The sequence below is a fragment of the Lingula anatina genome, chromosome 5, assembly GCF_051362555.1.
Source record: "Lingula anatina isolate TDL-2025a chromosome 5, LinAna3.0, whole genome shotgun sequence".
In the NCBI taxonomy this organism is placed as follows: domain Eukaryota; kingdom Metazoa; phylum Brachiopoda; class Lingulata; order Lingulida; family Lingulidae; genus Lingula; species Lingula anatina.
The window spans coordinates 17,529,601-17,553,223 of record NC_141771.1 but is presented as its reverse complement, the minus strand read 5'-3'; the positions used below and the strand labels follow the sequence as shown (position 1 = coordinate 17,553,223).

At 38.1% G+C, this 23,623-nt stretch overlaps 2 protein-coding genes and 1 non-coding gene across 3 annotated transcripts; 1 reads left to right on the top strand and 2 right to left on the bottom strand.

The window, feature by feature from the left end:
* Nucleotides 1-6,393: 6,393 nt before the first annotated feature.
* On the bottom strand, nt 6,394-8,708 carry LOC106165432 (uncharacterized). The gene is made up of 3 exons (XM_013543638.2): nt 8,545-8,708; nt 7,092-7,646; nt 6,394-6,562 (listed from the first exon to the last, which is right to left on the bottom strand). The coding sequence occupies exons 1-2, from the start codon at nt 8,607-8,609 to the stop codon at nt 7,121-7,123; spliced, it is 591 nt and encodes a 196-aa protein (XP_013399092.1). The 5' UTR covers nt 8,610-8,708; the 3' UTR covers nt 6,394-6,562; nt 7,092-7,120.
* Nucleotides 8,709-11,411: 2,703 nt separating this feature from the next.
* Trnai-aau (transfer RNA isoleucine (anticodon AAU)) lies at nt 11,412-11,485 on the top strand. Its single transcript has one exon. It is a non-coding gene; the product is annotated as a tRNA-Ile (tRNA).
* A 3,036-nt stretch (nt 11,486-14,521) lies between these two features.
* Nucleotides 14,522-17,084, bottom strand: LOC147761764 (leucine-rich repeat transmembrane protein FLRT3-like). Its single transcript, XM_087013682.1, has one exon. It carries the CDS (start codon nt 16,237-16,239, stop codon nt 15,232-15,234), a length of 1,008 nt encoding a protein of 335 aa, XP_086869808.1. The 5' UTR covers nt 16,240-17,084; the 3' UTR covers nt 14,522-15,231.
* Nucleotides 17,085-23,623: the final 6,539 nt, after the last annotated feature.

The window sequence follows — 23,623 nt, the reverse complement described above, 5'->3', positions numbered from 1 at the left end:
TTTGCGACCAATGTAAGATATTTTTGACATATTTATGAATGAATGAATTTATTTTATAAATGTATTACATCGCTGTCAATAGAGGGTAACTGTTGCTCTCTGCAAGATGCACCTTATATCTTAGGCTCTATTCCCATAGGTTTTAGATCGATATATCCCCGCGGGGAGTCTCACTAGATTACTTTCAGATAATCCGACTTAAATGTCCGTCCCGCCTACTACAAGCTGTAAGGGGGTAATTAACTTTCGTGTCCGCCCGGCTGACAGCTATTTAGCGTGAACCCCCAGGGAGTTAGGTCGATCTAAAGTAGGTCGATCTAATCTATGGAAATGGGGTGTAAGACCGCATTCAGATTCACATATTGTAGATGTATTAGCTGGGTCGAACCAACTCTGCGGGGGATCCTTTCAAAAGTGCAATCAGTGTAAGTAGCTTAATTACTAGTATCTGACACACATCCTCGAGGGGGTACTTAACGTGTGCTGATTCAACTGATTCCACTGATTGCACTTTAAAATCCGCTGCAGAGTTGGACCACCCAGCTACTGCAATGTGTGCAGTCTGAATGTACATGTACCTTTAGTGGCTTTGCTCGTCTTGATACAGTACAAGGGATCTGACCTGGTCAATTCTTCACTTTTAATAACAAAATAATTTGATTATTTAATTGTATTCAATTTTATTTTATTGAAATTGACATCGATGTATTGATACTTTATCTGCACCTTTATAATTTGTATTTTGCTGTCGTTATAGTTTTGTTGTCTTCTTTTTTTTTCGCATACTGGCACAGACATGCCCAAATAAGACCTTAACAAAAACTTTTTACTTCTCGTTTTTTTTTCTTTACTACTTCTCGCTAATTCCTAATTTCATTCACTAAATTCTGCTCAGACTTAGGGGGTGGATGCAGCAAACGATGCATACACGGCTACCTGGACTATCCACGGTGTACTTGTGTATGTCAACCCGGCTGGACAGGACCGACCTGTAATAAAAGTAAGCTTTGGATAATGATAACGAGATGGAGTGAGCATGCGCGGCCTATGAACCAGCTGAAAAACCAATGAGCGTTTAAAAATTATGAATGGCAATTGGTGGGGTGGTTTGTGTGTGTGATTTAGTGCTATATTGATCTCTAATTAAGAATTCTAAAAAAAATCATTCAGATGGCGCGTGTGCTGGTGTTACAAGTTGCTATTATATTATCAACTGTACATTTATACTAACGGACGTTAACAATTAAAGCCCATAGTTAAATTGTCCTGTGTTTACCCTTAAATGTCCCAGTGATTCCTTCTTGGCATTTATCCCTGTAACAAAAAGCAAGTGTCAGTGTTCTAAAAGCCCATGCCACGGTGGAAATTATCTTTATTTGTATCTATATCAAAAACCAGTAGCAGTAAAATAATGGTTTTTGAGTTCCAGACAGGAGGTACACCACCTCATAGAGAAGACCCAGTGAGGCAGGGAATATAAATACACCTATTCTCATTCTCTGCAAATCCTAAATGGTAGTAGCTATATCATAGACCCGACTTCTTTCATTTCAGGCGAGTAACCCGCCCCGTATAAGTACCTCTGCCGTTGGAAACTGGTTTTCATGGTGTGTTTATCATCTGTAGATCACTTGTGATTGTCTACCCCATGCAGGGAATGTGTACACGCAGCCGTCTGAAACTCGTTTCATTTCAGAAGAGTGCCGCCACCCTGTACTACTACCGCCTGGTTTTCCCAGGGTTTGTAACATCACTCGTGATTGTTTCATATTGTTTCCTCGTTCCAGGGGAGTGTCCCAACAATTGTGTCCGTGGCACACATCGTCCAGACTGCAGTTGTCAATGTCCACCCGGATGGACAGGACTTGATTGCAATACCCCAAGTACCGGTGAGTATCGGACACGTGGAGGATACCAGGTAGTTAAAAATCTTTTGTAAAAAACTTTTGTAAAAAATAAATAGATAACGAGTAACAATTTTTTATTAACTTTTGCTTTTTCTTTCTGTTTCTTTACTAAATCCGCCAGTGTTCATGCATCGAGGATACATACTCATTGTAGAAAAAGATTTTAAAAATGTGATGTGATTTTCGAGTATTAATCACATGTAACATCTTAAATAGGATATATGTATACAGCCGCAAAGCAATAAATGTCATATCGTTTTTTTTTCAGTGTGTCAGAAGAACTGCGGTCCACATGGAACCTTGCACGTACCAAGCTGCACGTGTCGCTGCGAGCCTGGTTGGACTGGAACGCTCTGTACTAAACGTGAGTTGACTGAAACACACCAAGTGTGGTGTATCTTCTTGTACAAATAACTGAAATGGTTGTGTAATTATTTCACGTTGCCTGTAGATATGAGACACGGACTCTTCTCCATCTCGTCATCTTCATCGCCATTTCTCTCTCTCTCTCTCTCTCTCTCTCTCTCTCTCTTGTGTAATTTTTTTCGTCATATTCGAATTAATTAATTAATCCTCCGCAACAAACTGGATGTGCGTGAACGACGAACATCCTTTATTACTCTCTCTCTCTCTCCCTCTGGTACATAAGCAGCAGAAACTGGGAATTCACCTGTGCATTAGATGTTAATTGAATTGTTCTTCCAGAATTAGGAGTGTGCACCAAAACGTGCATGAATGGCGTCGTGAACCCTGTCACGTGCACCTGTCTCTGCTACCCCGGATGGACGGGTCCCACGTGCTCGCAACGTAAGTGAAACTAACAAAACGTTCAGATGTTCAGAACAGGTGCAACATACAAGCAAAATATACACTCAACAGATAAGGCATTACATCTCATCCATAGTAGCGCATGAAAAGTTTTTTTTTATTTTTAAACGCTTTATATGCCTCTTATGATATGAACGATAACTGATAACGGTAACGATATACAGTGAAGAGATATTTATGTCAAGTTTTTTAACTGGCTTTTAAGATTAACTTTCACGAATCGCATGATGTGAAGGCTGTTCATTTCACCATTCAGGAGGCTGCAACAAGAATTGTGTCAATGGTCAACTGCAGCCTGATTGCACGTGTTCTTGTCGCCCGGGATGGACTGGAGATCTGTGTGACCAACGTAAGAAAAGCACCCACTCTCTCTCCCTCTCTCTCTCTCTCTCTCTCTCTCGTTCGGTGCTTTTCCTGCAATCTCTCTATCTCTTTCTTTCTCTCCTTCTCTCTTTCTCTCTCAAACGAACACACACCACACGCACGTGCTCCCTCTCGTGTCGAGGTTGTTTCCATTCCTCACTTATAATTATAAACAACGTTTCTCATTCTCTCTCTCTATCTCTCTACTTTTTTCTTTGATGAACATTTAGTAGTATACAGGATAAAACCTAGATGAAATTGTCATGATCTGTCGAGATAAATGTATTTTTCTATGAAAAAAATAATAAATACAAGTGGGACTATTTTATTCTTATCCCCAGCCCTGAATTTGTCAACATTTGGAAATTCTCAGTATTTTGTAATTGACAAAACATCATGTTTATTTTACACAAATTTCCAGCCCTGGGCTCAGGTTGTAATAAACAGTGCTTTAACGGCGGGGTCCTGAACGAAAATACGTGTGAATGTATATGTCCGCCCGGATGCGATGGAGCCTTATGTCAATTTGGTACGTTTCTTTAATTATCTTCTTTTGAATATTGTTTTTTTTTTTTTTTTTTTTTTTTTTTTTTTGTTATAGGTAAACAATAAACTATTTATTTGGATTTTATTTGAACTTTTATTGAAATATTTCTCAAGATCAACTGCACTGTGATTTTTTTACAAGAAAATGAGCGTTATTCAATATTATAATGAGCACTAGTATCTGTATATTTTACACAGGAATTAAATGTCGATTTGTAATTTTTCCTTGAAAAGTCAATTTTACATGCAGAAAAGTAAAATGACATCAGGATGACAGGTTTTTTCAACAGAACAAAATACTTCATTTTATTACTTCAGTTAATTATATATGCCATCGAACGTGTCAAAATGGCGGAACTTTCATCCCCATTTTGTGCAAGTGCCACTGCCCCCGGGAATATACGGGAGAACTTTGTGAAAGCCATATAGGTACATAAACTACCGAAAATAGCCGAAAAACTATCAAATAATTAAATGCACTGATATCCATCAAATCTTTTAGATGACATAAACTTGTTTCACAGAAAAAAATTATCCCATTTTTGGAGTTCTCTATCAACTTTCAATTTTATTGATATTTTCTTCTTTCGAGTAAATAATAAGGATAGGTTTGCAGAGACGCTCGATATGGTGGAAATTTCGAACTAATTTTTTTACGGAAAAGATTATGATTTTTGGGCAAATCCAACTCAACGCTGAAAAATTGTAAAAAATTTTATATCAGTTCGAGAAAAGGGGTGACTCATGTGTATAAAGGTGTGTACGACACAGAATATTTATGTTAGGAAATAATAGTGACTAATTACACGTGGAAGTTCTGTAAAGTCACAGTGCCTGTGGACAATATGTTGATGGCGCAATCACTAACACTTCAATTAGTAGATACTACCGGCCCAAAATGATATAAAACGTGTACTCATCTATTTAATAGACGGAAAGAAAAGCAGTTAAAGTGACAATAAAATGTATCTTAAGTGGTCTCTCACTGTACTTAAATACCCATTTTCCTGTCGTTATTTCAGACATTTTGATATGGTGACTGTATTTATCTTTGGGCACTGAAGAGAACTTGTCTCTGCTGCGCCTATAGGCACAGGTGCATAATTTTCAACAATCGTATCAAATTGGTATTCTATTTGTTACAGGTCCTTTCAAATTCATATTGGTATAAGGGACGGTGTCATTCAACAGAGCACTTTTTTCTGAGGGCGTGACAAAAAGGAGGTGCTGGATTGGTGGTTTTTGCCTGTAACCATGACGACCTTCCAACAAAGAACCTTTGAATGTCTGGAGATCGACAAGCGTGGACCAGAAAATGAAGTAAAAAAATTCTGGGTGTGTGTGTGTGTGTGTGTCTGTGTGCGTGTGCGTACGTGTGTGAGTGATTGAATGTTATGGGCTCGTGCGCGCCATTGCTGGATATAAACTACGCCATCAACGCCACATGTTGTAAAAGAATTGGTTACCATAGCAACGGCCTGATTAACATCACAGTTTTCGGTCCGTTACACATATGATTAAGCAATATTAACGTCATGTGGTATATATGGACGGAAATTCTCGAAATGCTTGCCATTAATTCAATATGTACCTTGTAATTTTACCTGGTAGGATAAGATGTTAAATGAACAGTCAAAGTGGAAAGATTTTTTAGAGCATTTGAATACAATAATATGTAAATAGTATTTTAAACTAATGATGGTCTCAGTCATTGAAGAATATGCCAATTTCAATTTCAACACAAATGTTGAAGCTTTTCTCACAAGTTAAAGGCAATAAAATTATAATCAAACATGGAATTGAGGATGGTACATCACGTCTCACGTCTCATACGACAGTAGGTATTTTGTGCCATATGTATTTGGATCATTTTAAACAAGTTATTTTACGATTTCCTAAACACCGATGTTGCCTTGAGGTAAAGTAATTACTGGCACGAGAAAACGTTTACACGAAAGATGACATGTATTGTGTTAGGGTTATTACAGAGGAGGTAGGTATTATATAATAAAGTGCAGGCCTTATAAAGGGATCACAACTGTTCATTTGGGGCCAAAATGGTTTTTCCTGGGGTAAAAAAACGACAATTCTCCCATACGTAGCCTACCAACGATCAATGGTATTCCGTTCCGACATTTAAAGTTAGCTCTATTTTCTTTCTCTCTCTCTCTCTTAAAAGTTATTTTTTTTTTCTAAAAAAATGGTTTTTGTAATTATCTATTAAGAAATTGTTACAGAGGGTAGCCATCTATGGAGGCCAAGTGGTTCGATGGCAGGCACAGATTCCACAATAATTGATAAAACCGCCGTTTAGGTGATAAAAAAGAATTTATGATATTTCCATGGGTTACTTACAATGTATTTATTGTAAAACATGGGTCTCATATGGAGAGTTGTTGTCCCTTTATATGCTATTATAATTGTACACTGGAGCTGTAAAACACACCTGTATGCTAACGAGTTTAATAAGCAGATAGTAAATCTTCGGTAGGAAACGAGACACTTAATGTGTATTTTACGACGGGAACACAATGTTGGAACAGTTCCCAAACAAAATGAATATATTCTAAAAAGAGGCAGATCATTTGATTTATTTTACAATAATAACACATTTTGTTGTGGTTAATCAAATTTATCATGGAGAGAAAATGCTTGTATCATTATCTAGAAAAGGAAACGTGTTTAGAGAAAAAAAACCGTTCGTCATAAGAACGCGTCGGATACGATTAACAACACTAGACAAAAAGTCCACGATTTGAACGAATAGTATTTAATTCCAATTTCATTCAAATAATACACTTTTTCAAAAATATAGACAGAAATCGATGCCAAGTTCCTTTTTGTCCATAGATGCATGTAGAGGAAAATAGCGTATAAACTGCCAGGATGTCGTCTCTGGTATCAACCTGGTTTTGGATCTAAAAAGTGAAATAAAATGCTATTTATTTTCGAAATTTATGTGATTGCAGTACTGGCGCTATTAATATATAATGTAAAATCATGGGAAGTATTTCATGTAACGCTGCATTTATTGCAGTTACTTTGCGGACTATGGACGTCATTTTTTTACAGAAACTATTGGAAATGGCTGACGTGAAATATTCGTTCCGTAACTGCTATACTCAGAGAAACAACTATGCATATACTACATATAATGTATGAGACAATACGTGCTTCATGCAACGGATGCAAGTAATATATAAAACATTGGCTGCAGTTGTACGCAGCAGTTGAACGTAACTTGAACCTTTTGTGGGAATTTTCAGCCAGAAAAATGTACTTTGTTTCGGCTTGATAATATGGAGAACTTTAATAAAGAATTATAGAACACACATAATTGACTATTTTTGATAACAGCTGAGATCCTGTGTACACCTACTTTGTTTGAATATGATATAATTTTTTATGTTTCGGTATTGAAGGAGACTGTGTCTTGTCGGCACTTACCTAATTCCAATGCGTCTTCTACGTCATGCTTAGTGATAGCTTCTGCCTGCTCCATTGTTTACTCCGCTGTTGTAAACGCCATAGTTGCCGACGCCACTGTTGAAATATCCCTTGTTGTTTATTCCGCTGTTGTAGGCACCACGGTTGCCGTACCCACTGTTGTAGGCACCACGGTTGGCGTACCCACTGTTGCGATTACCGTATCCAGAACTTCCGTACCTTCGTCCATACCCATTGTTATTACCATACCCACTGCTGTATTGACCATTTCCATAACCAGCATTACGTTGGTGATAGCTGTTTCCCACGCCGCTGTACCCGTAACCATAGTTACCGACGCCGCTGTTGCCATACCCACGATTTCCCACGCCGCTGTTTCGAGCTCCGTAGTTACCAACGCCGCTGTTGGTGTTGCCACGGTTAACGACGCCGCTGTTGTCGCTGCCGCGGTTGGCAACGCCGCTGTTTCCGTAGCCAACGTTATAGTTGCCGCTGTTTCTGCAGCCGATGTTCCCTATGCCGCTGTTTCCTTGGGCACAGCGTCTTTTGCCGTATCTGTAAATATATTAAACAAGCACTGGTTGTGAACTGTTTTTTTTTTTTCCTAGGATGACTTGTAAGCATGATGAACGGTGTATGATGGTTAAACAAGCTTAATGTATCCACGCTTTTAGACCTAAGGGGCACTCTGTAGGGATTTAAATGTAGGTTTGTGACATTGCCCGACAGTCATGTCTCGAGTTAACATGATTTAAGCTTCACTTTTTATGACAGTAGGCCTCTAGTTGACTTTCACATCTGGGTGTTCCTAGTTCTTGAGAGAGGGGGAGAAGAGAGCAATAAATTTTTGTTGGGACCAAGAAAAATTTTAATTTGATCTAGCAGAGAACGCTTTTGGATACGATTACACATATTTTATACCAATTGAAAAGACGAGTTCGCATTTGACAGCTACATGTAGGTTAAAGATCGTCAGCTCGCTTTAAGTTTTAGTGGAATATCTATCCCTGTAGCTCCTTTTTCTAGCCTCCATATCTTTTGGAATATATGAAATTAGCTTTTTATAAAATCCACATACAATGGGCGATAGAAATTGAAATAAATTAAAGCAATAATATGATACAGAGAAATAATTTTGCACACTTGAAAGTATTTGGAAATGATCCGATGGCTACACAATACAGGTATTTTAATAATATCCTAAACAGTGTTGGTCATTAAAGGTAGTAATTCCAACATATTAGGACCCAGCTCATACACAATAAAATAAAACTCATTGAAAACGTGTCTTGCTTTTGGAATTAAAGTAAAGAACCGACTTACAATTACTCCCAAAAAACGCCACGACTCCAAACAAACGCATTGCTCTTGTAACCACAATTTTGTTGCCAGCCTTTAAATAATTTCCGGACAAAGATAAAGTAAACACACGTATGTTTGCTAATACACTTACCCTGGTGAATCGCTGGCACAAGCTATCGCCAATGAGATGGCCAAAACAATCAAAACCTTGCACATCTTGACGTCTTCTGCTTGCAGTGCTGTTGCTATCTACGGTAGGGATCTCTTAGGCACACTTTTCTATTTGTCTGGGCGCGCGGTTATATACCGCCAAACCCTTTGCTGTGGGCAGTGTTCTGACAAATGCATGTCACGAGCGGTAGATGAAGCCAACCTGACTTTAACGACTTTGTCACCTGAATTAGTTCTGTTTTGATGGCACCTAGCTATATTCTCCACCGAGTTAATGAGAAAATTAATCCTAATATTGGATCTTTCGTTGATGCGGAGATCAAGGCGTTTTGACCTTATCGCTAGGTCGTCTTCAGGTGATCTGATTTGGAATAGTCACCGGTGTCAGTTTAATATAACTGGATTTATAAAAATCACTTTAATGAACTCTCTACACCTAAAAAGCCAGACACATTCTGATGAAGACTGGCGTTAATTTAAAAAAAAATGAAAATGCAAATATATTATGCATCGTATTAGGTCATCAAACAGACACACCACCGCCATACAATCTTGAAGTAAACAACAAAAGAAAATAAATTACTTTTAATATAATTTTACATAAAAAAGTCGATTTAAATCATGTCAATTTTATTACATAGTGATCATGAACCGCTATTTATAATTCATTTGATCGCATACTTCTGAATGTGTGTACACTTTTGACCACCGCCAGTGGAGTGTCTTAAAGAAATCCCATGTCATATTACTATAAAACCCTCCGGTGTTTTTTTTTTCATTGTAATGCATATTCATACCTCATTGGAGTGGGTTGTATTTTATGGTCGCTAAATGAGATAATGCGAAAACGACCATTCAGATGTTCGCTGTTGTTCTTTGCGCGCCTTAAGAGACAAGAGGCGGCATCCATCTTAAAGGGTTGCATTGTTTTGCAGGATCTTATATTTAACATTCATAGTTGTCAATCGAGTTTCTTTGAAGTTTGGCCTCCGGACGATTTGCCCATGTTTTTGCGCTAGGTGGATTATTGCCCACGGGGACAGGATACAAGCTAAATTCCGTCATGCTCGTCAATGTCATTGATACTGGCAGAAGATTTCTTTTAAAATGTAATCCTGTTTAGTTAATGGAAGTTGTTTAGTTCTCCACATTGAACATTTGATAATGTTGGAGAAGTGAGAAGAGTGAAAGAACACCTGAATACACGAGTACCTCTTTAACATTTGACATACACCGACTAATCCAAAATATTGCTGGGGGGGGGGCAAGGGGAAAAAAGAAAGATCGCTTGATTTCGTCTCGTTTCGCTTGTTATACCAGCTAAAAAGCAGGTGTAAATGGGGGTACCGCCGAAGTCGGGGGTTGGGGGTGGGGGGGGGGGGGGAAGGGGGTTTAACAGAGGGACACGTGACCAGACGTGCCTTGTTCGTGATCCGCCACTGACATTAAGTAAAGCTGGGACAAAATGTTAGACTTTTATCAGACTGAAATAAAGAGATGACGGAAAAGGTGTTACAGCTTTGAAAGGTGTAGAAACTGTTTGGTGGTTATAATAAGGTTACCTTTTCAGTGATTATCTAAATTCAAAGGAACTTGTGGAATTATATTGATAGAAAAAAGGAGAAAAGAAAGAAATAACGAATGAATGGATAAACGAAAGAATGAACGGATGAACGAAAGAATGAATGAACGAACGAACGAATGAATGAATGAATGAATGAATGAACGAATGAATGAATGAATGAATGAATGAATGAATGAATGAAAAAGAAAGAAAATAAGATTATAGACAGAAAGAGAGTGTCGAGTCTTCCTTTAGGCATACTTTCACACAGGAAACAGTTGATTGAGACCTGACCCGACTTGACCTAAGACACTTGTTAGGAATGGCACGCGAGTTGGCGGCTTGGGGACCAGATGCCCGGAGCACACTGGCACTAATTCCTTTGATAAATCAACATAGGTAAGGTGTCGTTGGTTTCATTGTTGGCTATTCCCCACATGGACGGTGTCATTTGATTGATGCACGGCCATAAATTTAGAGGCAAAAGTTGGAGTGTTTCCATGTGCGAGGTGGAGGGTGTGCGTATGTGTACGAGAGAGAGAGAGAGAGAGAGAGAGAGAGAGAGAGGGAGGGAGGGAGAGGTGGTAGGGAAAGGGAGACGGAGAAAAAAAAGTTATCCAATTAAATGATAGTATGTGGTTTACCCGAGTGACTTTGTATTTTGACAAAGGTGACGAAGGAAAACATCCAACCATTGTGAAAAAGTAGTCCGCGCTTGTCGCCATAGGTGTTATGTTTAAAGTGACATCTCTTGCAAAGGTCTAATTCCGATTAAAACTTTTTGATTGAAACTTTACGTAGATCGATCCAATTCCGCGGGGACCCTCGCTGAATGCAATCTGCTTAACATGTTTACCTTGATCTCCTGCTTCTAATGTACTCTTATAATCATCAGCTTTTCTGTTTTCTACTCAACGCCATGAGGACGCGTGTGTTTACATTGGAATTACTGTTAAACGATTGAAATCTATTTGAGGTTGCTTTAAAGTTGCCAAAAAAGTTGTTATCGCAGTGTGGCCGAAGTTTAGGATATATCGTCTCAATTTAATTTTTCCTAAAGTGAAAATAATGATGACATTGGTCTTTAATGATGGGCAACATCCGAAATAGCATGACCTGAAGTGGAAATAGATTAAAAACGATAAGAACACTGTATATGCTGCGAATGTCCTTCTGTAAAACATGGCATAAGATATCCATGTGTAACGAACGAATAGTAGACTACTATTTGGGAGTATTTGGGAAAATTTTTTGTAAATTTTACCTGTAAGGTGTTCGTGGGAGGCCTGATAGCTCAGTCGGTTAGAGCGTCGTGCTAATAACGCGAATGTCCTGGGTTCGAGCCCCAGTCGGGCCACTTGGGACTTTTTTGTCATAAAAAACCCTCTTAAATGGGAAGTATGTTAACTACGCCGTTCTCCCTCAGAGGCACTGGACAGTTACACTTGGAGGCGATTAAGAGATAGAGCGCTTTCAGAACAGATGATCCGCAGGCTAAATATGGCCGACCGAACTTAAAAGCAGCACCGCTAAATCTTCATGGGGTCTCCCTGCCTCCACACGTGTCATTAAACGGATGAAATCTCAGCTCCGAGGTTTAATTGCAAGGCCACCTACAGCGAAGGCGCGTGTGGAGGCGGGGGGGGAGGGGCGCTATGGAATCAACCGGCGCTGCTTTAAGTGAGTCGACCATATTTAGTCCGCGGATCAACTTGTTTTGAATGCTCTCTAAATTGACAACGCATACAGGGTTACTTCTTAATATGGAATATTTTTATCATTGTTATTTTTGAGTGCTGATTAATTTTTTTTGCCTTGATTCATCAAAAATGTATGTCATTGAGTGATAAAAATATCCAGTCTCCTATTGTGAGATATTTTGGTCAATGATATCAAATCTGACATAAGATGTCATTCAAAAGAAAAGAACACCCCCAAAAAACCATATCAACAGTTTGATGTCAGTATTGATTTTAAGCTAAGATATTAAAGAAAATGATAGCCTCCGGACAGTGATATGTTACACAGTCAAAAAATTCATTTCAGTAAATCATGAAAAGTCATCAATAGCCGGTGTGACCACCAGCAGCCCTCATCCTACATGGCTTACCCTGTGGCAAGTTTTTTAGAGTTTGGATGGGGATATCATTCCACGCAGTGATACTTGCCTGTCGCAGTTTATCACTATTTACCGGCCGATGACCATAGCTATTTATTCTGTGAGTTACTTCCGCCCACAGATTTTCAATTGTGTTCATATCTGGGGAGTTTGCAGGCCAGTGCAGTGGCTGAACCCACTGGTTTCGAAGAAAAACAGTGATTCTGCGAGCTCGATGTTTGCGCAGTCGTCTTGCTATACAAATCGAAGCATTGTTTGCTGTAGAATGTCTATGTAGGAATCCTGGTTGAGGTTGCCTCCTAGAAAAACCAACTGGTTCTGGGAACCGGCATGAAATGTTCCCCAAACAGAGACGTTACCTGCCCCTGCTTGCACCCTAGGCAGTACACAATCATCGTTTCATGTCTCTCGTACACGTCGGTGGACACGGGTTCGATCGTTAGGTATTGGGGTAGGTGCCCTTGTTGCAGCATTTCTTTGGAGGACTTAACAAACGGTTTCTAATAAATGTTGAATTACCCGGCAATGGCTGTCTGTTTCTGGCCATTTTCTCTAAGAGCAAGAATCCCATAGTAAGCTGCGTTGCTTAGATGTCGAACCATATCTTCACTAAGGTACCTGTCAAGTTTCAGAGCGATCCCTTTATTGCTTCTCTAAATACACTCCAAAGATTGGCCAAACCCATGCGTTTTTATACAAGGGCAGAAATTGCAGAAAAGACAACCCCTCACATTTCTGACCACAGAACATGCAACTGCATGCATCAATTGTTTCGCGAGTTGTGTGGTAATTAGGTAACACACCTGGCTACACACGGAATGACACCTCAGTTTTGGATTTGAAATAGTTAGAGAGGAAATAAACATTTTGTAGAAAATTTACTCGCCAAAAATAATATTCCATATTAATTAGTAACCCTGTAATTCACGCGGTTTAATTAAGAACATGACTGTATTGTGGTTTTTTACAGCTTTATTGTATAGGCTTCTTGAATACCAATACGTATGGGGGTACACCTTGCTTGTAGAAGCTTTGCATCTACACTCTTCTTGAAGTAGGAGCTAGGTGTCTCAAGGTGTTTCCCAATGTCTCAAATGTCTCTCTCTCTCTCTCTCTCTCTCTGAATAACGAATGTATACCTGTACGTATACTGTATAGAGAGCCTTTCTTTTAAAAAAGGTGATGATTATACAACTGAAATTCATTTTACATGTAGTGTAATAATATACGGAAGTGCGGGCCAGCACGACTGTACACAACTGTACATAACACCCACTACTGAATACCACACGCTGGCTCTTGTCAGAGAAACTAAGTACTTGGCTAAATTATAACCTAATATACCCAAACTCTGAGTAATAAACAATAAAGCATTATAGATACATAATGTATAAACTGCCCGATAGGCGTAAAGAGAGTTATATGCCACTGTCAGACAGTGTGGCGGAATTATCTGCTTTAGTTACAAGTAACAGCGCGGTTACACATGATAGGCCTATGTATAATCCTGAACGACACGGTAGCTTAATAAAGGCTATTTTTAGTGATACCGAAATATTAAATCATAATTTAGAATTATACGACAGGAACTCTTTAAAGTTGACTTAGTACCTTTGCACTAAGACTGGCAATTAAGATGATAACTCAAAATACGTGTTAACTTATACCACTGTGTGACTGGGTGAACAAAAACGGTTGGAGAAAACGGCGACAGAATACAATGAAACACAAACCCATGGTCAAATATGAATAAATCATTTGTGTTAGGATACAGACAGACACGCTATATATAAAAACATGGACGATTAGATAAAATTGCTAACAGAACAAAGACTTGCGAACTAATTTAAAACTAATTTAGTGAAAAAGATCTATTAAATATCAACTCAACCACCAGAAATTAAACTTCTTGTGTGAAAACAAAGAGAAAAGATAATGCTGGAAATTTTGGCTGTTAACGGGTCAGTTCATTTCTGTATCTAACTGTGTATCCAACCAAATTTAAAGAGTGACGTCATGATGGTGATTTCACAGCCAAATTACATATAAGTTACTTCCTACTTTTTATCAAATAATTTCAAAATTTGGTAAGGATTGTTAGGGTGTCTCTGCTATAATTACCTTACCTGAATCTAAAAATGTATTTCTTTTGGGGAAATTCTCACCACCTATCAAACAAGTTAGCAACTTTATTCATATTATATACAGGGTAATTCCACCTCCCGTATTGTTTAAATGTAAATAAAACAGATCTTTAGGCCACAGGAAACGCTGTTTTTTTTTTTTTTTTTTTTTTTAATACATTTTGTCACTTTTATGGAAACGCAATATTATTAAGTGTGTAAACAGACCTTTCTCATATGGCTGTATAATATGATCATGGCAGCATAAGCAATACAATATCAATTTTACATGTATATTACGATTGATTATATGTATAATAATTTACAAGACTACATAAAGCTCGTGTTTTTTTTCGGAGGGGGGCATTAAATTATTTTAAATGGAAGCAAACTAGGATACGAATACCTCGTAAAGAGCAACATTTATATTTTGCTATAGTTATGGATTAATGATGCGATTGAAGATTACCAGAACCCATTACCAAACGCTTACAAGTGCATTATATAAATAATTATAAATAATTGTAAAGAATAAATAATACTAGAAAGCAGTGCGGAACGCCATGTTTCCATTCACGGTCAAAGGAAGTAAGTAATATAAGACGATAGGACCATCTGTCCTTTAGTTTTGGAATGGAGTGCATCTCTTCTTTAAAATGGAAATAGGAGACATTGCATTGGGCACAACCTAGGTCTATACAAGATGAAAATCTTTTCGTTTTTATACGTTTTGTATTTTTGCCCACACAGTAAGATAATTCAGGTTATACCCTTAATTCAAAATTATCATTTTGGATATATTTCAATAAGTACAGAAACGGTGTTTCGTTGCCTTTTTACGCTATCGTCTCCTAAATATCTTTAAATTGCTGTATTTGGATTCAGAGCTTCGTAGAAATTTCCAGTTGGTCGGTTTCCATCTGCGATATTCTGGTAATTAGAGACTCTCGACAATTCCTGATACGGTCTTGTTTCCCCAGCCTCGGTGACGTTCGTGTCTTGTACTCCAGGCATGGTCCTCTCAATTTTAGTGGTATTATTGCTTTGTTTACCACGGAATCGCTTATAAAATCTATACCCGGTGACAGTAATGTAGACGACAAGAAATACAAGACAGGTGGTGCTAAATCCCACTGCAAAATATGCTGCGACAAGAGCCCGTCTTGTAAATAACGTCATAGGTTCATTTCCAGTCACCTGTGCATTATTAATGGGTTCAGAACAGTCATCAAAGGTCAACTGTGAGGGGGCGCAACCTTCTGTCGAGAAAACACTGACATCCATCCCCTTAAATTCTTTTGGGCTGTTACAGAAAGCCTTGTCCACATCATTGTCTACTACTTTATCATGGCATGAACGAAGCCAAGCTATCTTGCAATCACAATGGAACGGATTACCGCCAATCCTCAGTCTACGCAAGCGTGTGAGACGTACTATGGTACATTTGTCCAGGGCTTTCAATTGGTTCCCATCCAAGTACAATCGCTCCAGACTTTCTTCTACACCAGAGAAGGCAATGGGAGACAAGGAACTAATTTTGTTGTCTCCAAGATCCAACACGGTTAAATTTGAGATATTCCTAAAGGTTTCAGGAGCCACATACCCTATATCGTTTGATCGAAGATATAAGCGACGAAGTAAGGGTGATTTTTGAATTGCTGGTGTCACATCTCGAAGTTTGTTAAAGGAAAAGTTAAAAACTCTCAATTCTGGAAACTTTTCGATGTTATCCAAGGAAAACCGCGTCAATGCGTTGGCACTTATATCCAATATTTCCAGGTTGGACATGCCCCCAAGTTTTTTGGGTAATTTATAGCCACCAATAGACGTACTTCGCATTCTTAAGGTCCGCAAGTTTACCGAATTCATCCAGCTAAAGTCTGCGTTTCCTCGGAAGTTATTGTAACTTAAATCAAGTGACTCTAATGTCAAAGGAAAAATATCGGGCTTATCCAAAGCCGTTTCATTTAAAAAGTTGTTGCAGAGAAAGGTGTTTCAGTGATGTCATATCACGTATCACACTGGGAACCTCACTCAGGCGATTGTTGTCCAAATACAGCGTCTCCAGGTAAGTGGCTCCATCTAGTGATAAGTTACCAAGTACTGAAGGAAATGTGCCACTCAAGTCAACATTTCTTAACATTGGATAAGTCGAAAAACTCAGAGTCTCCAATAACTGATGCACTCTTGCATATTTAAGGTTAAGTGTCAGAACACTGTTTTTCAAGATGTTTAGAAGGTTTGAAAGATCATTCACATGGGCATAGGACATGTCTATTTCAAACACGGAAGGATTGTCATTGCTTCGAATTTTGCTTGTAGGCTGATATAAACAGTTGTAAGATTCTACGAAACTGTGGCTGAGATCCAGAAGCCCCACTGTCGCATTCAAAGACCTTAATCCAGAATACAAACTAGAACACCTTATTGAACTTGATGAACTGCACATCAGCGTCCAAAAATCCTGCTCCCTTGTTTCTCCGTATGTGCTTACAAAGCATGCCTCACAGTCAGGGATGAATGAACACCTTGCCTGTACTGTGGATACAGCGATAGTTGCCATAAGATACAGTAACAGAGACCAGAATTTGAAATACATCTGGAAAGAATTGAAAAAAATTACTTAAACATTGATCTGGGATGCCTTGTTGATATTCAGACGTGGCTTAGTCTCGAACAATTATTTCAAACATTGCATGAAATGCCAGTTATACAGTGTTCAGTACACGTATGATGGGGGTGTCTAAAGTGTTACATCTAGCGGTTGAACATCATGGTAACTGTTACAAAGCAGTAAAACAAACATCTGTCGTTCAGAACGTAAGCATACTAATTATTAAATGTATTTGTGGAAATAACATCATAGAGAGGTTTTACGCCCTCTGGGCAATATTCGATCGAGTCCAGAGGTGGGCACACTTAGCCACATGCCTCTTAGCTTCATAGGTACTACATTTACTAGGCAATACCCTATTGTCTCTCCAACACACAAAAATAAAAGGATAAAATAGACTTTTGTCTATCCTTTTGATCCTTTTGTTTATAGCTACACGTACATGTACTTATATTTGTCTGGTCTTACCAGCCAAAGGGATAAAAGCACAGTTTAAGAATAAGCAAAACGACAGCAGACCAAGCAAATTTCACACCTCAATGTCTTACATATTGCAGTGAAATTGTCCACGTCAAACAATTCACATCTGCCGAGCAAAGCGATCGAAGCGAGCCAAAATGAGTCTAATGCCACCCCCTTTATAACTAAATCGTGTACCTGGGTACTCCCGAAACAGCCCACGTCACCCCCCCCCCCCCCCTCTTATCATCCCGTCTCCTCTGCTTTGTTCAACATCTTTTTTTCTTACGATAATATAGGGCTGACATAAATAATCAATCATGTCAGTTAAGGTCAAAGTGAATTCAAAACAGGCGAGTTAGACGTAAATAAATTATTCAATACATCTGATATTTGAGACCTCATGTTATTACCCTGCACGCAGAAAGTGTCTTCGTTCAGGTGAATCATAGGCTGCATTTACTTAGTAGACTGTTGCGCAAAAACTTAATGTGCGACTATTGAAATGCATCGCAAGTAACTTATTTAAGAACGCCAGGGAATGATTTTATTACGTACATAACGTACAGTATGTACCTGTAGTTACGTGTGCAGTGTATACATGGCTATAACGTTGCAGAGGATAGTTTTCAACAATTTTAGATTTTAATTTTCAATTTTACGGGGAAACTAATTGTCACTTTGATAGAACAATGACGTCATGGTCCTGCAAAAGACGGGGTCCTGTTCGGTAAGATCTCTGTGTAGATTATCACGAAAATCTTTTTAGGCAATGAAATACCAGTCTGTTATATAAGATAATGATTCAGACAGTCAGAATTGTCTTTGGCAGAAACCATATACTGTACTTGTCATTTAAAATTAATGATTGTTAACCAAGCACTCACCTTTGTCGATGTTTGGGCACCACCTTTATGTCTGGTTTAATAGATGGGGTTACGGGTATGTCTCGATACTTCCTCGTTCCGAAGGGGAACATCCGGGCACTGTTCCATTATGTTTTCCAACAAGTAACACACCACAAAGTCCCACTGTATACCGTCTTTCCGTTGCCATTGACACTTTGGATGGGTTTTATTGAAGCTATTCCCAATTATTTTACATAATTAAAAACAATCATATCGTTGTAGAAAAAATATAAACTGAGTTTTGACAGTGAAATATATATTTTTTTTCAAAAGACTCATATCTCATATAAAATGTGAGTGGAGAAGTGTGAAGTCAGGTGTGCCGTTACCAATTAACTGACTACCGTGTCTGTTGCACTGCTCAGTGTGTAATATGCAATGTTTTCATTGGGTAGGTCTCCTTTGGGCTAGTTAATGCTTGGCTTTGGCGAAACATGGTTCTGCCAAAAAGTGTACAAATGTCGGCAACTACTGCAAAGCAGAATTGGACATTTTGCATGCTAGCCATCGCAGTGCGCAAAATGAGCTAAGCATGTTTTAGAAAAGTGTTAATCTGTGTCAGTATGGCGCGAAAAAGTATTGTGTCACACGGAACCCTGTGCACAGTTTTATAGAGTCATGCCAGACTGATGTAACTACACAGAGGCCACACCCATTATAAAGAAATTTTACCACCAGTGTACAGGACTCGCTGTTCTTCCGGATATGCTGCTGCAACCAAACAAATCCACCCAGTCTACTCAGAATGAGGAGCAAATTGCCACCTTTTTCAAGGCCCTTAGTGAACACCAGACTGGTTTTAGCAGGTTAGAATACCAGACGACCTCCAAGGAACCCACTGTAAACAGCAAAACAGCATCTGTTTCACGAATTGGGGACCATGCCCGTTTCTGGGAAGACCACTGAAATCGCGTTTCATTTTGAGGTCAGATTTCACCTGTACCGCTTAAATTAATTGTCGAAGCAGAGTTTACAGACATCCTGAAGAGGCCTGTGAGGCAACGTGTGCCGCATCTAAAGTGACTAGGGTCATTAACAGCGTCGGTATTTGAAGTGGATACCACATTGGTGATAAAACACCAGTGGCAGTCATCGATGATTGTTTTTGCAAGTTACTGCAAGAAAGTCCCTTACGTATCCGAGGAGGCTGCTCCGCGCGTTTAGCAGCTATACGCGTTATGCAGTTCCACACGTTTAGAAGCTCCACATGTTTATAGTAACTCGTGAAGTGCTTTCCCGATGTGATTAGCCGTGTCATAAAGTTATTACAGAATCATATACCGGTGAAGCTAAACACATAGCTAAATGTGTAACACTGCTAGCATTTCCTTCTGTGAGAAGCTTTAAAAATATACGTGTTTAGCTTTAACACTTAATTCTAAACGAGTTTAGGTGGTAAACGTGGGTTATATGTGATTAAACGTTAAAAACTGCTTTAACGGTGCAATGACAGATTTTAGAAAAGTAATAGGGCCCTATTTGTATGACTTCGCTCAATCCTCTCTCTCTCTCTCTCCCTCTCTCTCTCTCGCTCTCTCTCTCTCCTAATGGTCATTCCGGGTTTGAGATCCCTGGTACATTTTAGTAATACATAAACTACATTGTATAATCCAGAAATCGGCGACCATTTTGGATTTTTCAACCCTGAACAAAGTCTCAAAACAATTTAGTTTATTCTGTCATATATTTCATCCTATAACTTGTGCAATAAATCCTTCATTATGTATTCCGAGATACTTGATAGTAAGAAACGCTTGTTGACGTATGAAAAAAAAAAACATTTCATCTTGGATTACAGCTATATGTGTTCAAATATACAATCTTATGATAAAGTAACTGGAATATATTGAAAAAAGAATTTAACTTAGTCAAATCCATAAAAACATGTAAAATATTCCTAATTTTTAGTTAAGAAGTTTTTTCAAATTAAGGTTTTTGTATTTTTACCAAAAAAAGAAGGATAATGGATTCGTTTACCATCTTGAAAAATGTAAAATGCCTGTAATTTTTAGTTAATATTTTTTTCAAATTAAGTTATTTGTATTTTTATCAAAATATAAGAAAATTGGCCGCCATCTTGGATTCATTCACCATCTTGAAAAATGTAAAATGCCTGAAAATTTGAAGAATGCCTAAGTACTTGTGTCCAATGCAAATTTTGATGACATTTAATTGTTTTAAAGTAACTTTAAAGTGATAACAACTGTTCATATAACATCCATATTTTACAATAAATACATTGTAAACAACCCACAGAAATGTAATAAATTCTATTTTATCACCAAAGCAACGGTTAATGCAATTACTCTGGAATCCGTGCCATCCATCACATCATGTGACCTCCATAGATGGCTACACTCTGTAATAATCTCTTAAAAGAACATTAAAAAACGAATTATAAAAAAAAAAACAGGGACCACCCGCACAAAAATGCAGTAGTATCGAAGTAGCAAAGAAGCATTAACGCAGTAGTGGTGTGGAGCATATTTGCAGTAGAAATGCAGTATAGCCTACTGCAATTCTACTTCAAAAATTACATAGGGATGTATAGAGGAGGAGCGTTGATGCAGTAGATTAGCAGCATGATAGAAGCATGTTTCAAATATGCTAATTAGCTCCCACATCGAAGCAGATTTGAAGTATGTTTGCAGCATGATTGCAGTAGTCTACTGCGCTGGAGTATCTACTTCGTTTTTGTGCGGGCATCTTTGAATGTTGGTCAGTTAGCGAAAATTGTCCTTTACCCCAGGAACAGTTGTTATCCCTTTAAAATCAATATTTTATGTATTTACATATCACAAATACATATATTGGCGGCCATCTTGAATTTCGTGTGTTTCCGATACAAACGTGCATTTTTTCAAGTCAAAAACAAGCAGAAATGAAAAATTCAGATTCTAAACTACAAAAATCAATTATGAAACCTTTGCCCAACAGTGGGTGCAGCCAAACTGGATTTTTTGTCATTTGGCTTATAGACCGTAATTGAGGGCCAGCTCGAAAACAACTGTACACAATATCCAATATACCGAATACTCTTGTCAGATAAACTAAGTACCTGGCTAAATGATAACCCTTATAAACCCCAAATCTGTGTAATTAACAATTAAGAGCTATAAATAATTAATGTATCAACTGCCCAAAAAGGGGAAAGAGAGTTATGTCAATGCGAGGCAATGTGTCTGAATTATCTGCTGAAGGACAGGTAACAGCGATAACATATGATAAGTAAGCCTGAATGACAGGGTAGCTTAATAGAGGCTACTTTAAGTAATACAGAAATAAGAAGTCATTAACCAGCAATATGTGACAGAATTCTTAAGAGTTGACTAGGTACCTTAAATTTGCATTAAGACGGACAATTAGCCTGACAACTGCACGTATGTTTTAACGTACATCACTGCGTGATATAGTGAGCAAAAACGGGTGGGATGGAGAAGTTAGCAAAGCAAAATTAATTAAACACCAACCAAAGGTCAGAAATGGAGGATTTAATCATGTTCGCTTACAGACAGACACGCAGTAAAAACGCTGAGGATTAGATATAATGTTTCTCTTGCTAATATAATTTGAAAGATCTAACAAAGCTTAACTAAACACCAGAAGTTGCACTTTTTTGTGTGAAAACAAAGGAATAACAAAGTGCTGGAAATTTTGGCCTTTAATAACTGGACAATTAAGTTTGTCAATCCAGCCGTCATAGTGGTAGTTTCATGGCCAAATTACATACAAGAAACTTCCTATGTTTCATTTAATTAAGTCGAAATTAGGAAGGGTTGCTTAGGTGTCTCTGCCATAATGACTGCACCTGAATCTAAAATGTATTTCTTTATTTTAAAGTTTTAGGAAAATGCTCACCATCTTCATATTTGACCAACAGGACATTCGCAGGGTGATGTGGCCTGCCCAGAGTCCGGATGCAAACATAATAGAAAATGTGTGGAATGATATGTCAAAACTTTTGACAAATGCCCATCTAACCAGTAGAGAAACTCTGTTATATTCAGTGTTTCATGCTTGGGCCAGCATAAGCCCTAAACGCATCAGACAATTATATTAATCCTTGCCTCGTAGACTGGTACCTATTATTAGGTTACGTGGCTATGCCACTAAGTACTAATTTTGGACTTGAAACTGCATATTTTGGTAGAATATATATTTTGTTCTCATTTAGTGATTTTTTGTGAAATTTGATGTTAATAAAATGATAGCAGGAGCATTTCATTCCACAGTCATTTACCGTGTATCTCCCCCATAGTATTGGTTCAGTAGGGGTGACACTTCTATTGTCCAGTGTGTGTACATTTGTATGTCACAGAAAACGCTGTTTTTAAAAATATTTGTCACTTTTATGGAAATGCAATATAATCAAATGCTTTGAAAATGTAAAAAAAAAACACATTTCTCCTCTGGCTATATAATATGATCAAGGCAGCATATTCAGTACAATAACATTTATATATTGAGATTGATTACTTGAATAATAAATTTTAAAGATTACAAAAAAGTTTTTTTTCTTTTTTTCTTTTTGATTGGGGGGTATAAGATTATTTTAAATGGAGGCAAAATAGTACAAGAACACCTGGTAAAGCGCAACATTAATATTTTGCTACAGTTATGGATTATTGACATTATTCAAGATTACACTGTACCAGAATCAATTACAAAACGCTTGCCAAGTGCATTAAATAAATACTTATAAATACAAACAATCCCAGCAGCCAGTGGGAACCTCCATGTTTCCACTAAAGGGCCAGTTAGCAAAACAAGACGAAAGGACCATCTGTCATTTTGGTTTGGTATGGTGTAGGGTGCATCTCTTCTTAAAAATGGGAAGAGGAGACACATTGCATTGGGGTCAAACTAAGTCTAAACAAGATTATGATCCTTTCGTTTTTTTTTTTTTTTTTTTTTTTTGCGTTTTGTATATTTTTTGCCTACCAGTAGTTAAGGTTTCAATCATTAGTTCAAAATTATTATTTTCGATATGTTTCAAAAAGTACAGATATGGTATTTCTTTGCCTTTTTACGCTATTCCCTTAAATTGCTGTATGTGGATTCAAAGCTTCGTAGGAATTTTCAGTTGGTCGGTTTAAATCGGCAACATTTTGGTAAGGAGAGACGATCTCCAATTCCTCGTACGGCCCTGTTTCCCCGACCTCTGTACAGGTAGTGTCTTGTACCCCAGACATGGTCCTCTCACTTTTAGTGGGCGCTTTGCTTTGTTTACCGCGACATCGCCTGTAAAATCGATACCCGGTGACAATAATGT